General features: G+C 56.6%; 4 protein-coding genes and 2 non-coding genes across 6 annotated transcripts; 3 read left to right on the forward strand and 3 right to left on the reverse strand.

The window, feature by feature from the left end:
* Positions 1-30: 30 nt before the first annotated feature.
* On the reverse strand, positions 31-2,052 carry BO72DRAFT_137154 (Bicupin, oxalate decarboxylase/oxidase). The gene is made up of 3 exons (XM_040939140.1): positions 1,573-2,052; positions 1,170-1,509; positions 31-1,095 (listed from the first exon to the last, which is right to left on the reverse strand). The coding sequence occupies exons 1-3, from the start codon at positions 1,954-1,956 to the stop codon at positions 443-445; spliced, it is 1,377 nt and encodes a 458-aa protein (XP_040805970.1). The 5' UTR covers positions 1,957-2,052; the 3' UTR covers positions 31-442.
* Positions 2,053-2,839: 787 nt separating this feature from the next.
* On the forward strand, positions 2,840-4,186 carry BO72DRAFT_523854 (uncharacterized protein; the record flags this gene model as incomplete). The annotated part of the gene is made up of 3 exons (XM_040949807.1): positions 2,840-3,304; positions 3,393-4,010; positions 4,072-4,186. Exons 1-3 carry the CDS (start codon positions 2,955-2,957, stop codon positions 4,184-4,186), a joined length of 1,083 nt encoding a protein of 360 aa, XP_040805971.1. The 5' UTR covers positions 2,840-2,954.
* An 834-nt stretch (positions 4,187-5,020) lies between these two features.
* Positions 5,021-5,091, reverse strand: BO72DRAFT_t19. Its single transcript has one exon. It is a non-coding gene; the product is annotated as a tRNA-His (tRNA).
* Positions 5,092-5,692: 601 nt separating this feature from the next.
* Positions 5,693-9,025, forward strand: BO72DRAFT_419825 (Kha1p; the record flags this gene model as incomplete). The annotated part of the gene is made up of 2 exons (XM_040942677.1): positions 5,693-7,383; positions 7,460-9,025. The coding sequence occupies exons 1-2, from the start codon at positions 6,187-6,189 to the stop codon at positions 9,023-9,025; spliced, it is 2,763 nt and encodes a 920-aa protein (XP_040805972.1). The 5' UTR covers positions 5,693-6,186.
* A 135-nt stretch (positions 9,026-9,160) lies between these two features.
* BO72DRAFT_137247 (synaptic vesicle transporter) lies at positions 9,161-11,320 on the reverse strand. The gene is made up of 2 exons (XM_040939141.1): positions 9,272-11,320; positions 9,161-9,212 (listed from the first exon to the last, which is right to left on the reverse strand). Exon 1 carries the CDS (start codon positions 11,000-11,002, stop codon positions 9,356-9,358), a length of 1,647 nt encoding a protein of 548 aa, XP_040805973.1. The 5' UTR covers positions 11,003-11,320; the 3' UTR covers positions 9,161-9,212; positions 9,272-9,355.
* Positions 11,321-12,814: 1,494 nt separating this feature from the next.
* Positions 12,815-12,888, forward strand: BO72DRAFT_t8. The gene has a single exon. It is a non-coding gene; the product is annotated as a tRNA-Val (tRNA).
* Positions 12,889-13,319: the final 431 nt, after the last annotated feature.

The following is a 13,319-nucleotide window of genomic DNA, read 5'->3' on the forward strand; positions in this document are numbered from 1 at the left end:
AGGTTGAATTGGAGGGGCAGCTCAAGCTAAGCCTTCGTAATCCGCCCTACAACCGGCTTAGCGTCCCTTTTTCCCCCACCAAAATGTGGGTTGGATGATTTCATCGCCACACTTTCTCTCCACTTGGGCTTGGTCCGATTGGGAAATATTCTCGTTTACCTGCTTGGACTCCAGTCATGAAGTTTGAGTCCGTCGCATGTGAGAGGGCTGAGCAAAATCTCAGTATTTAGGCAAAGACGAAATGCATGCATGCCCTATCGTTCAGCCACGAGCTTATTGCTTCTCGGATCGATGACGTCGGCCGATGTCGGTCTACTGACCATTAAGCCTTGTATGTTTGCATTTCTTCCGAAGGATTACAAGCCACAACGTACATGGTACACCACACAATAAGCTCAACTTGAACGTCACTTTCGAAGAGAAATTTGACTTCCTCCCTCTTCTAAGCCCTGGTATCCCGAATGGGATCCTTCTCCGCGCTCTCCACACTCTTCAGAAACTCCCTGGCCGCCTCGGGATCCTCCGCGAACAGATGCTCCGCCACGTTCCGCCGCGGCGTCTCGCCCATCCACTGGAACAGCGAGAAGTCGCGGAACCGATCCGCGCGGAAGATCTCGAGCACCTCGACCTCCTCCTCGTCCGACAGGTTCTCGATGAAGTGGCCCATGTTCTTGGGCACGATCCCCACGTCGCCCGCCACGTAGTCGAAGGTGCGCGCGTTGCCCTCCGCGGCGAAGATGGTCACCCGCGCCCGCCCGCGGATGAAGTACGACCACTCGTCCGCGTTGGGGTGCCAGTGCATCTCGCGGAGGGCCCCCGGCTGGATCGTCAGGTGCGCCGCGGCCACCGTCTTGGAGATCGGGAAGTTGGACGAGTCGGTGATGCGCACCTCGCCGCCCGAGGTGCGCTCGGGCTTCTGGGCCAGCATCTTGTGGGTGAACCGCTCCTTGGAGGGTTTGAAGTTGGGCGGGGTCTCTTTGGGGATCGAGGCCGGGTGCGAGCCCGGGAAGATGTATTTCTCGCTCGTGGGGAGGTTCTTGAACAGTTGCGGGCGGAGGCGGAAGTTCTCGGCTAGGACTGCTTTGGGGGTGTGTGCTATTGGGTTCTTTGCATTAGTCTGGATAACGGGCGCAGGTGGGATGGGGAAAGGGGGTGGAAAGTCAACGCACCCATCCAGTCCGTCAGCAGGAACGTCGACTCCTCACTGAAATTGCCATCGTCGAAGATCAAGAGAAACTCGGTGCCGTTCTCCCCGAGCCCCTGCAGACTGTGCGGGTGGCCGGAGGGGAAGTACCACAGATCCCCTTTTTCCAGATCGTCGATGAACGCGTTCCCGTCGAGGTCAATCCCTGTCACGCGCACCTGGCCCGCGAGGACGTACGCCCATTCGGCCTCTCGATGCCAGTGTAGCTCTCTGTAGACTCCGCTGTCGAGGCGCATGTTCACGCCGGCGAGCTCCTTGCTGGTTCCGAGCTCGCGGACGGTGGTTTGGCGCGTCCAGCCGCCTTCCTATCCAGAGTCAGCATTTTATCTGAACATTCTGGTAGTGATTTGTTTCTGGTAACCACGCACCTCAATTCGCACGTGGGAGTCAGCAAATGACCATCGCATGTTGGGCAGCGAGCCATGGTCGGTGCTCGGGGGTCGAACAAGGTCGGGGTTCTGGCGCTCGCGGTCCTTGTTCCGCGGTCCCATCACCGAGGCGCCATCGCCCATCCGCCAGGGAAGGGGCTCTCGATCTTCCCCGATGGCATCTACCTTATGGTCCCAGGGATCACGGTGGTCGGGGGTGAAGGGCTCTTTGCTGTTGAAGAAAGTCGAGGGCGAGGAGGCCGGAATCTGCATCAACTGCTGATAAACGTCGTTGGGTACTGGGCCAGCATGGCTGTGTCCAATCAAGCCGGTCACGGCCACTAACGCCAGCAGGGACTGGGGGGACCTCGATAGCAATTGCATGTTGTAAGTGTGGGCGAGAGGCGATTGTCTGGGGAAGATCTGGTCTGTCGCTGAGGAGAGGGTCGCCCTCTTTATAGGTTGGTGAGGGATTATTCGTGCTCTGCTTCCGGGCTTTCCGACAACGTGGAAGAGAACCAGGGGGTGTCAGAAACCGGTCATCGAGTGGGGACGGATTTGGGAAAAGGGGCCTCTCATGTTGAACAGAAGGGCTGTTGGGTCAAAGCTTGGGTTTTGCTTGTGCTTGGGTGGGGGGGAGGAATTGATGCGGGTTATTGGCGGACGGCTCAGCCCTACAGGGCTGGGACGGCACGTCATGGTCATTACGACGTCACCTGCCTTTCAACAGTTGCTCCCAAGCGGCATTTCCACAACGCCCTAATTTCCGATAGGTATGCAGGGGAAAATGCCAGGCTAGCCAACTCGATGGTCCAGGAGCATCGACTGGGGATGCGAAGATTTGCTCCTGAGATGAGATGGGCCTTCGTCCCCGCTTTCGAGGGAAAGTTCTTGCCCACTACTGCCTTTGAGTGGTCATAGTATCATTCTCCCCGGTTTCTTCTTTTTGTACGCTCTTGTATGACAGAAGGTTCACTGTGCGAGCATGCTACACATCACACATTCACAGGCTGTGTTCCTGGCTGCCTGTGAACAAACAGGCGGAGCCGGAACAATCCAACGCCGAAATGACCCTGGTAGCACGCTAGACCCTTTACACCCTAGTGTTCTTGAAGTCCTGCCTCAGGCATTCAATATCTAGATAGTATCATGTTAACAACGGTGAATATACAACAGAGTAGCTTGCAATGGATCATTTCTTCATCTTCCTCGCTTCTATAAAGCTTTTCATCATTTCTTCTCACTTCATCTCTCTCAACTCGATACCCCACACCCACAACTCATCCATCTCATCGACCATCTCGAACCTCCGCCCACAACTCCATCATTTCATCGCCCATACACCACGAAAATCATCGAAACAGAAGAAAACCCTCAAGACGATGCGTCGGCTTCTGGAAGCAAATGCCCTGGGCCCCGTCCATCTTCTACCCACCGCGACCCGTCTCCCCAGGGCCGTGGTCCATGATTCGATGAAGTCACATTGGACCGGACCCCCCTTGTACAATCCTGCTTCCTCGAGCCCGCACGAGGTCACCATGAACATCTTGCGGCACGAGGCCGATGGCGAGCCGTTCTTCACGAAGGAAGCCTTGCAGGAGCTGCAGGCCCAACTTCTACGGCCCCTCGAGGAAGGCGAGAAGTACGTGGCCATTGGGATAGACGGCACCCCGGTGGAATTCGAGCCAGCCACTGGGCAGGTCAATGAACATGTGGGACATCGATTCGTCAAGTAAGCATGATACTTTCTTTCTTTCTATTGCTGTTTTTGTCGAGTCGAAACACCCAGCGGAACGCAACTAACCACATCATCCTCACAGCGGCCCCGTTGCCCTCGTCTATCACTCCTGGGGCGTCTTCGTCGGGCACGCCGCCGAGAAAAAGTACCTGGACGCCGCCTCGTACTGCCGGATCGTCCCCATGCACGTCCAGCAGTGGATCCACCCGGAGACCGACGAGATCTTCATGCTGCCCCCGCGGCCCGTCGAGGTACCCAGTCGGCTCCTGCGCAGCGCGGTCTTCGCGTGGGAGCCCAGTGCCACCTGGGCGGCCATCCGCGAGGTGCTGGTGGCGGCGCGCGAGAAGCACACGATCACCACCTTCGTGGGCTTCGCGTGCGGGCCGATGTTTGGGGAGAGCCCGTCGGCGACGCAGCACGCGCTCGTCTGGATGATCATCCGACTCTTCCGCCGGGACGGCAAGGGCGAGTCGGACGAACCCTTGGCCTGCTCGCTGCAGGACCCGATCTACGACGCCCAGGAGAAGCGCCTGCTGAACCTGCTGAAGATGACCGTCGTCGAGGACCCGCAGGCTTTCCTGGATGTGGAGGATTCCTCGATCGTCTTCACCTGCAACTCGGACGTGCCGGTCAAGGAGATCGTGCTGGATATCGCACGTCCTGCTATTATGATCATTGACGATATCACACGTATCAACTCGTGAGTTTGTTTCTGAGGACTGGTTGCCGGTGCGCGAGGGGTGTGGTGCTAACAGGACTAGGATCTACGACCCTGTCACTAATCGCGTGCTCAAGGCGATCGGGGACTCTTATGAGATGTTCGACTTCCCGGACCATGAGGCGTTCGGGAAGATGGCTATCTACGTAAGGAAGTAGATGCGCATCCAAGATGATGACTTGCATGACCGAGATGATGGGATGGTTGGGAATGTATTTGAACGAAATCACGAGCTGCTCACTTTTTTTTTGTACCATAGCGAGATTGACATGTGTTTTTGAGCAAGCTAAAATCATTGGTCTGTGAACTATATGGAAAAATCGAAAAATCGAAGATTTTTGCTTTCGATGGGCTTATTTCTCGTAGGCGAAAAATTATTTCTTCGCTGCGTGGGCTATCGTGCATGTCATGTCGCATGGTCGCCCTTACGAGGATATTCGTCGGTCTTGCCTTTCCATTACGTTCCTTATGATACGTTACTTACTCGGGACTGTCGCTGAGCTTCCTCGTTCCGACTTTGCTGGTCTGTCTCGCTGGCAATGTGACCGGTCGCGTCTGCCACTCAACCCGCGATTCCGTTACGTGCTCGCAAGCTGTTATTAGACATTGAGAGTTTCGTTATATACCGTGAAAGTCAGAGCATTTGCAGTTGTGTTTTGCTTTCTAGGGTATCTTGCATCGTGGACAGGGTGAAAGTTTTTTTGCCATCAAAAGTTGATTGAAATGTAGAATTGTAGGGCCGCTCGCGCGCAAAATATATTCGCTCTGGGATTGAGCAAAACCGCCCGCTCACGGACGAATCTGTTTATCTTCTCGTCCCAAAGTATCGGATGCTAGAGAGCGAGACAGCAATGAATGACTTTTGACCAATTCTGGTACCCAGAAAGAAAGAAAAAAAAAAAAAAAAAAAAGGGAGAGAAAAAGGAGAGAGAGACTGACAGTTTGGTGCGATCGAAAGAGGGGAGAGCAAAAAGACAAGCGAAAAAAGAAAGTGGCGCTGCCCGGAATCGAACCGGGGCTGGCACGGCCACAACGTGACGTCATACCACTAGACCACAGCACCTGTTGTTGTGGGAGTTGCCTCAATATTACCGTATATGACTGGATTTACCTATTTGTGGGCTGCAACTACTCGCCGTGCCGATCGTAGGGTCAACCCCGAGTCTCTCAGATGTAACACTACACAGACCGCGACAGGGTCAATATACAAGCCGCGTCTCCACCATGTTATGCTTCTCCAAGTTATTGATTGTCCAAGATGTGCGTCAATAAGACCCAGGGTTACTGTCTGAGGCTGAGGGCCGACCACTCGGGGTCGGGCTGAACTCTGGGTCCGATCGGGGATGTCAGCTTGTGAGACTGACAGTAGTGTCCGGGGTCAGCTACTCGCTACTCGCAGGAATTTAAGATTACGCTCAAACCTGTCGTACGGTGTAGATGTTTGCATGGCGTTCTCGATGCCGAGTGCGGACTCCATTCCAGCTGATCTTTCTCCTTGCGTCAGGTGACAGCTCTAGCCCTTGGCTGCAAGATCACAGCTCAGATCACAGCTACTGTGGATCCTGGTGGCTCCCAACCAGCGTTGAAGAGAGAGATAAAGTAAGTGTGAATACGAGAACGGGGGGGATCAGTTGACGGATGACCGCACAAGAGATTTGGTTTTGGTTTGTGGTCTGGTGGGGGAGTGGCTGGGGAGAATGTCTGGGGTGGAGGCGAACCCCGGAACCGCATTGGGGCCCAGATTGCTGTAGATTTCCGATGCGCCAACAAAGAACAAAGACTAAAAGAGGACAAGTGAAATATCACGTTATCACCATTCACTATTCACCACCAGGCAGCTGCCTGTTGCTGCCACTGCTGCCACTGCTGCATCTGCTGCTGCATTTCCGACCGCTTCCCATCACCCACGTGGGCTCTCGTTCTCCCCCCCCACAACCTCGTTTTCACTTGTTATCTCTCTCCCTCTCTCTCTCTGTCTTTCCCACACCCATTTAAATCCCTTTTTCTCTTCTTCCACTCTCCTATCCTCCCTTCTAATCCAAATCATAGATTTCCTCTGCCCTTTTTTTTTCTTTGTCCGCACCCCTCAAACTCCCGTGTCAAACTGCTCACCACTCACCCCCACTAGAGGCCGTGACCTCTCTCTGCCCCGGTCACCATGTCGAGCAACTCCACCACCACCACCCCCCAGGTCAAATCCCAGGCGGGAATCCTGGAGGGCAGCAATCCGACGGTGTACGACTCGTCGAACCCGATCATCCTGTTCATCATCCAAGCGAGCATCATCATCGTGCTGTGCCGGTTGCTGCACTGGCCGCTGTCGAAGATCCGGCAGCCGCGCGTCATCGCCGAGGTGATCGCGGGCGTGGTGCTGGGCCCGTCGGTGATGGGACGCATCCCCGGCTTCACCGACGCCATCTTCCCCAAGGCCTCGATCCCGGGGCTGAACCTGGTCGCCAACCTCGGTCTGATTCTGTTCCTGTTTCTCGTCGGCCTAGAGACCAACCTTCGCTTCCTGATCAGCAACTGGCGCGTGGCGATCAGCGTCTCCGCCGCGGGGATGGTCCTCCCCTTCGGGCTGGGCTGCGCCGTCGCCTACGGGCTGTATAACGCCTTCCGCAACGAACCCGACACAGTGGACATCAACTTCGGCACGTACTTGCTGTTCATCGGCATCGCGATGGCCATCACCGCCTTCCCCGTGCTGTGCCGCATCCTCACCGAGCTGAAGCTGCTCGGCACCAACGTGGGCGTGATCGTGCTCTCGGCGGGCGTGGGCAACGACGTCGTGGGCTGGATCCTGCTGGCGCTGTGCGTGGCGTTGGTGAACGCGGGCTCCGGGCTCACCGCGCTCTGGGTGCTGCTGGTCTGCGTGGGCTACGTGCTGTTCCTGGTCTTCATCTTCCGGCCCCTGTTCCTGCGCTTCCTCGCCCACACCGGCAGTCTGCAGAAGGGGCCCAGTCAGTCCGTCGTGGCCATCACCCTGCTGATCGCCCTGGCGTCCGCCTTCTTCACCCAGGTGATCGGCGTCCACGCCATCTTCGGCGGGTTCCTGATCGGCTTGCTGTGTCCGCACGAGGGCGGGTTCGCCATCAAGCTGACCGAGAAGATCGAGGATCTGGTCGCGGCGCTGTTCCTGCCGCTGTACTTCACGCTCAGCGGGCTGCAGACCAATTTGGGTCTGCTGGACAACGGCACCGTCTGGGGGTACGTGATCGCCATCATCGCGATCGCCTTCATCGCCAAGGTCACCGGCGGGGCGCTGGCGTCCCGGTTGAACGGACTGCTCTGGCGGGAGAGTTTCTCGATCGGCGTGCTGATGAGTTGTAAGGGGTTGGTGGAGTTGATTGTTTTGGTAGGTCCCCTACCCTTCATTCTTATTTCCCCCATCTCCCGAGTACTCCTTATGAACAGGAAACTGACATGAATAGAACATCGGCCTCCAAGCCAAAATCCTCAGCACGCGCACCTTCACGATGTTCGTCGTCATGGCCCTGGTCACCACCTTCGCGACCACCCCCTTGACCGTCGCCCTGTACCCGAAATGGTACCAGATCAAGGTCGACCGGTGGCGGCGCGGCGAGATCGACTGGACGACGGGCAAACCGTTGCCGCCGGACAGCCGCATGGACAGCATCACGGCGGCCAAGTCGGCGCAGCACGGCGACCACCACGAAACGCTGGGCCACCACCGGCCCGTCCGCAATTTGCTGGTGTACCTGCGTCTCGACGGCCTCTCAGGCCTATGCACACTCGCCGGTCTCCTCGCCCCGAACACCCACACCCACAACCACACCAACAACAACAACCACCCGCGCATCCACCCGGACAAACGCACGCCCACCGATCCCGACACCAAGCACGCGGACGAATCCGCCCCCGCCGAAACGGAAATCACCGAACTCGACACCCCGACCCCGCAGAGCCTGCAGGTGCACGGCGTGCGCCTGCTGGAGCTGACGGACCGCGACTCGAGCGTGATGAAGGTCTCGGAGATCGAGCAGTACACGCTCTCGGACCCGGTGGTCAACACCTTCCGGGCGTTCGGGCAGTGGCACGACCTGTCGATCGTGGCGGGCGTCTCCGTCGTGCCGGAGCACTCGTTCGCCGACACCGTCGTCGGCATGGCGCGCGAGGAGGCCGCCGATCTCGTCCTGCTGCCCTGGAGCGAGACCGGCGCCATGGGCGAGCAGTACCACCTGCACTCCCCCGTCGAGGAAGGCGTCCGCTTCCTCGACGGCCAGCCCTACGCCGCCTTCGTCGGCAGTGTCTTGGACGGGTCCCAGACCGCCAGTGCTAATGTGGGTGTCTTGGTGGAGCGTAATCTGTATGCGCCCCAGCATGCGCTGGGCGCTGCGGGGGGCAGTGGGGGCGCGGCCAGTGGGGTGAGGCATCGCCCGTCGTTGGGGGCGATGAGTGTGCAGCGCAGCTCGTCGGTGTGGAATGCCCGCCGCGGCGGCGGTGGGGCCGCCAAGGCGCATCATATCGTCGTGCCGTTTGTCGGGGGCAGGGATGATCGTCTCGCGGTCAGGTTCGTGTGTCAGGTCGCCAGCTGTGATTTGGTGACCGTGTCGGTCGTGCATTTGGATATTCCGCGGGCCAGCAGTGTTGGTGTTAGTGCCAGTGGGAGTGGGGTCGTGCCGGAGGAGTTGGTCGAGTCGGATGCCACGTTCTTGTCGGTGATGAAGGATTCCTTGGACGAGGAGGTGCTGGATCGCGTGGTGTTCAAGAAGACCGCGGTCAAGACCGAGGCAGAGGCCGTCGCGACGATGGTCGAGCTGGTCAAGGACGAGATGGTCCGCTCGCATCACAAGGCTGGCAATCTCGTCGTTGTGGGCCGACGGCATTCGGCTCTGGATGAGCTACTTGCCGATGGTGGCGCTGCTCACGAGGAAGTCGGCGCCGAGGCCGCGCGTGTGCTGGGTGTCCTGGGCCAGGCCTTGGTGAAGAAGGAGAACCGCATCGTCGGCGATGTGCTGGTCATGCAGAGTAAATAAAGGCGAGAGATCCTCAAAAACAGGACGGACATACGTGATACCCCCCTCTTACTTTTAAGATTGGAAACTTTTCCTACTTAGCTGTTATGATTTACTGAAGAAAGAAATGAATCGAGAATTGGTGTTTTGGTATTTTGATTTCATCATGATTGTAATATGTATGTGCAGAACATTTGGGGCTGCAATGCTAAATAACCCCCGACATGACACCTATGTACCGTACTTTCGAATATGCAAATGCAATGCTAACATGACAGATTTGACTTTGACCTGGCCTGTCCGGCAGGATCCACTTTGTTTTTCTTTTTTTTTTATCGTTTCACATCATCATTAGACCTTCTCGTTGTCCTCCCCAGCGTGGCTGACCAGACTGGCTATCTTGGACTTGGCCCGCAGCTTGGGGCCGTACATGAACAGCACGTAGGGGATGAGGGTCAGGGCGGTGGCGATCAGGGCCAGAATCAATCCGGCATACTGGCTGCCCACATTGTGGAAGAACTGCGAGGCGAACAGGGGCGAGACGGCACCCAGCGTGTTCCGCATGAAACCCTGGCCGGCGATGGCGGAGGAGGAGCTCTCCCCGTAGCAGTCGGAGGTGTAGCTGTAGCAGCTCTCGAAGATGAAGAAGATACCGATGCAGATCAGCACGAGGGCGATGACGGGGGCGATCCAGGGCAGGTCGGCGTATTGGGTGAAGGAGTAGATGAAGAGGCCGATGGGGAGCCAGACGGCACCGAAGAGGGCACCGTACAGACGGGACTCCGGGCGCGCCTGGCCGGCCTGGAAGAGGGCGTTGTACTTGCGGATCTGGAAGAAGTTGAGACCGAAGCCGATGGTGCAGCCAATGCAGAGGCCGATGTAGGGCAGCCCGGACATGCCCTCGTTCCAGCCCTTCTTCTCCTGGAAGGTGATGGGGATGACCGACAAGAACAGGAAGGTCAGGAACCAGGCGAAGGCGATCCAGAGACCGAAGGCGAACACCACGGGCTCGGTGATGAGCATCTTGATCGCCTTGACCGAGGAGTTGTGCAGCATGTGCTTCAGCGAGGGGGCCTCGAGGTCGTTCTCGGTCACGTAGCGGTCGTCGCCGGTGTTCTTGCGGAGCAGCTTGGCCCGCTTGCCGAGGGCAACGCTACCACGGGTCTCGGGGAGGAAGAACAGGATGACCAGGGCGAGCGGGATGTTGGCCAGACCCTGGATACCTTCCACCCAGCGCCAGTGGAGGGCTTGGTCGATGAAGCCGGCGTAGATCGGGGCGGCCACGGTACCGAAGATGGCGATCCAGGAGAAGGTGGCGACGGGGATAGCACGGTCCTGAGGGTAGTACATATCACCGAAGGTACCACCGACCAGGATGGTACCGACGCAACCAAATAGACCGAGTAGGGCACGGCAGACGAGGATGGTGCCGATGTTCTTACCCAGGGCGAGACCGATAAACATGAGGACGAAGCAGAAGTAGGCTCCGACATAGACGACACGGCGACCCGCCAACTCACAGAAGGGGGCCAGGAAGAGGGGAGCGAGGGCGCAGACGAAGTTGAAGAGGAAGAGACCCAGTTCGGCGATCTCCTCGGTCACACCCAGATCCGAAGCCATATCACCCAATCCGGAGCTGTAAGCCGTCGTGGCGAGACCGATGAACAAAGTCATCAGACAGAGCAGGGCGGAGATGAAAGCCTTGTATTTGCCATCCCAGTTGAACGGATTCTCCTTGTCTCCGGGAACGAAGTCGAGGACGATGTACTGGTTGCCGTCCTGGACGATGCGTTCAGTCTGGGTTAACGGCATGTCGAAGTCGACGGTCTGGAGGGGGCCGTCCGCATGAGCAGCGGCAGAGCTGTCATCGAGGCCCTCTAGGTACTTTCCACCGGCAATGCGTCCTTTGCAGGTGGAGTCGATGTGGCTGGAGGAGCCGGCGGAGGCGTTCTCCGTATGGGAAGCCAGGCCAGGCTGGGACTTGTCCATCTTGTCCATTGTGAGATAGGATGGATGGATGAAGAGGAGGAGAGGAGGAGGAGGAGTAAGAAGAAGAGAGGTGAGGTCGAGTGGAAGAAACAGCCAGGAAGCAGCAGGGAAGGAGGAGGTATAAAAGGACAATCAAAACACTGGGGAAAGGAACCCGTCTCATCCGGCTTCTCCAGTTTTATTTTTTTCGTGTCGGCCCACCCGAGTCAGGGCTTCAGTCCATCTTCTTCCGGGGTGCGTCATAAAGTCGGGGTGGACTGGGAGACTCTGGAGTGGGCATGGGAAAGGCATCCGCCGCCTCATTGTAATGCAGGCTACGGAGTACAGTACCTGGCCAGGAATGCTCCACGAGATGGATCCGGGATGGCGTTGGTAAGTAGTGGGTCACCAGAGTTTGCGGTCGATCCAACTGAGAAACTTCGGGGAAACTGGTCCGATGTGCAGATATTCGCAGTTGGGATGGGTGATAGACGATGAGGGGCGCTCACAGTCAATGAGAGTATTTTCATGATGATGATGAAGAAAAAGAGCACTTGCTCAGTTACCTCCTGCCACTCACAACAGCATTCTCCATACTCTTTCCTGCCTCCTTGTGGTGTTGGAAAGGCAGTCAGAAAGTCGTAGGTAGTTCGGAAGTCGACCGAGGATGACTTCACCTCGGCATCCCGACTTGCCTCCAACTGGCTCTTTCTCCATCGGGCCGACTCGGTCCCCCACGTCCTTTGGGGGCAAAAACAAGCCATGGGCCATACAGAGTTTCGGTTGCACTTCGGCGAAATCCTCACCGTTGCTGAACTCGGAAGGTTGTCGGTCGGTCCGTTGCAGGGATGGTGATTTAGTCGCCTTGTCTCCTCACACGATGAGCAAAAAGTATCGTTGTTTCTGATCTGAATATCATCTCTTCAGTCCCCAAAACCAAGTTAAAGACTGTCAAACCCGCCCGCAAAACCCAACCCCTACTGATAATCTTCTTCTCGACTTCTTCCACGTTATCGATAAGAATGTGAAGCAGTGAACTCGAAGCCCGTGCAACTGAAACCCCCATGATGCACTGGGGATCCACCATTCCAGCCCAAGAAACTCGGCTGACCTGCTTGCCCTCGGGCCAGGACAGGCAGGACAGCCACTGACGCCGAACACGACGCCATCTGACCGGTCCGAGAGATCTCCTGTCGGGCTGGCGGCGCTGGCCTGGACATGCCAGCTCGATGATTCGCTGCTTGCGTTTCCGCTTGGACACTTGTTGTCAGAACTCTCGACCCTGACACGTAGGGATTCAGGAAAAAAGCGGACCCCGCACACTTCGCCGACTGCATTGCCTCACGATTTTATGCTGAGCTCCTTACACAACTTGGTCACGAGGGCGCAGTCATCATAATTCCGTAGACTCTTGTAGGCAGTCCGGGTTTTTCCGATGCCAACCCAGCCAAGCTTGGGTTCTGGATTGGGGTGGATGACGACATGGCGCGGATGACGCCCATGGTTGGATGATTACATTAAACGTAGAGCTTTCAATGTGAAGGAGGTCTGGCCATTCAAGATTGTGTTCTCGACCTGATTTGTGGTCTGGTGGCTAGTGGTTGTGGTTGTGGTTGTGGTTGTGGTTGTGGTTGTGGTTGTGGTTGTGGTTGTGGTGGCAAGAATTGAGTTGTAAAGTGTGCTTGGTTGGGATTCCCACCGTGGCCGGTTCAAATTTGTGCCTGATTGACTGGATGATCGACACTCTAATCCAGCTTGCTTGAGCCTATTTCGATGTGGTGCACTTTCACTAATCCGGTCAGCTGTCAACAATCACACCACCCCGGCATTCTTCCAAGAAATGGCCGGTTGGTGTAGTTGGTTATCACGTATCCTTCACACGGATAAGGTCCTGGGTTCGAGTCCCTGACCAGTCATCTTTTTTGTCCTGTGCCCTTTTTGCCCTCTTCATTCAAAGATCTCTTTACAATATTTTGCTGTCTACGGAGGAGGGCAACGCATAAGCCTTTTTTTTTTTTTTTTTTTTTTTTACTTCCGCTTGATCGTCGCTCTGTCCGATGAACCACGATCCGGTTCCTGATAAAGTTTATTCGAGAACAACCCTGGAAAGAATTTTCTTTTCGGTGGCAATGATGAATCTTGCCACAGGAGGGATGACAAAGCGATCGGCATCTGGCCCCCTTTCATCGCCAGGGGTAGAGAGCACCGGAGAGCGCCTGTACCTGACACCAGACTCGAAGTGACGTACAGTATCGGCGTTCAATGTTTTTTTTTCTGGTGGTTCCTATTATGTAGGGAATTATGTACCGACTCATTGGGCAATGCGACTGTAGCCTCGTCAATCTCA

Source organism: Aspergillus fijiensis, assembly GCF_003184825.1.
Source record: "Aspergillus fijiensis CBS 313.89 unplaced genomic scaffold BO72scaffold_3, whole genome shotgun sequence".
NCBI lineage: Eukaryota > Fungi > Ascomycota > Eurotiomycetes > Eurotiales > Aspergillaceae > Aspergillus > Aspergillus fijiensis.

Excerpts from the sequence above, each read along its gene's own strand:
- BO72DRAFT_137247 (XM_040939141.1), bottom strand. The coding sequence starts at position 11,002 with ATGGACAAGATGGACAAGTCCCAGCCTGGCCTGGCTTCCCATACGGAG.
- BO72DRAFT_137154 (XM_040939140.1), bottom strand. The coding sequence starts at position 1,956 with ATGCAATTGCTATCGAGGTCCCCCCAGTCCCTGCTGGCGTTAGTGGCC. Across the intron at positions 1,510-1,572 it reads ACTCCCACGTGCGAATTGAG|GAAGGCGGCTGGACGCGCCA; the intron begins GTGCGTGGTTAC and ends GACTCTGGATAG. Across the intron at positions 1,096-1,169 it reads CCTGCTGACGGACTGGATGG|CACACACCCCCAAAGCAGTC; the intron begins GTGCGTTGACTT and ends AGAACCCAATAG.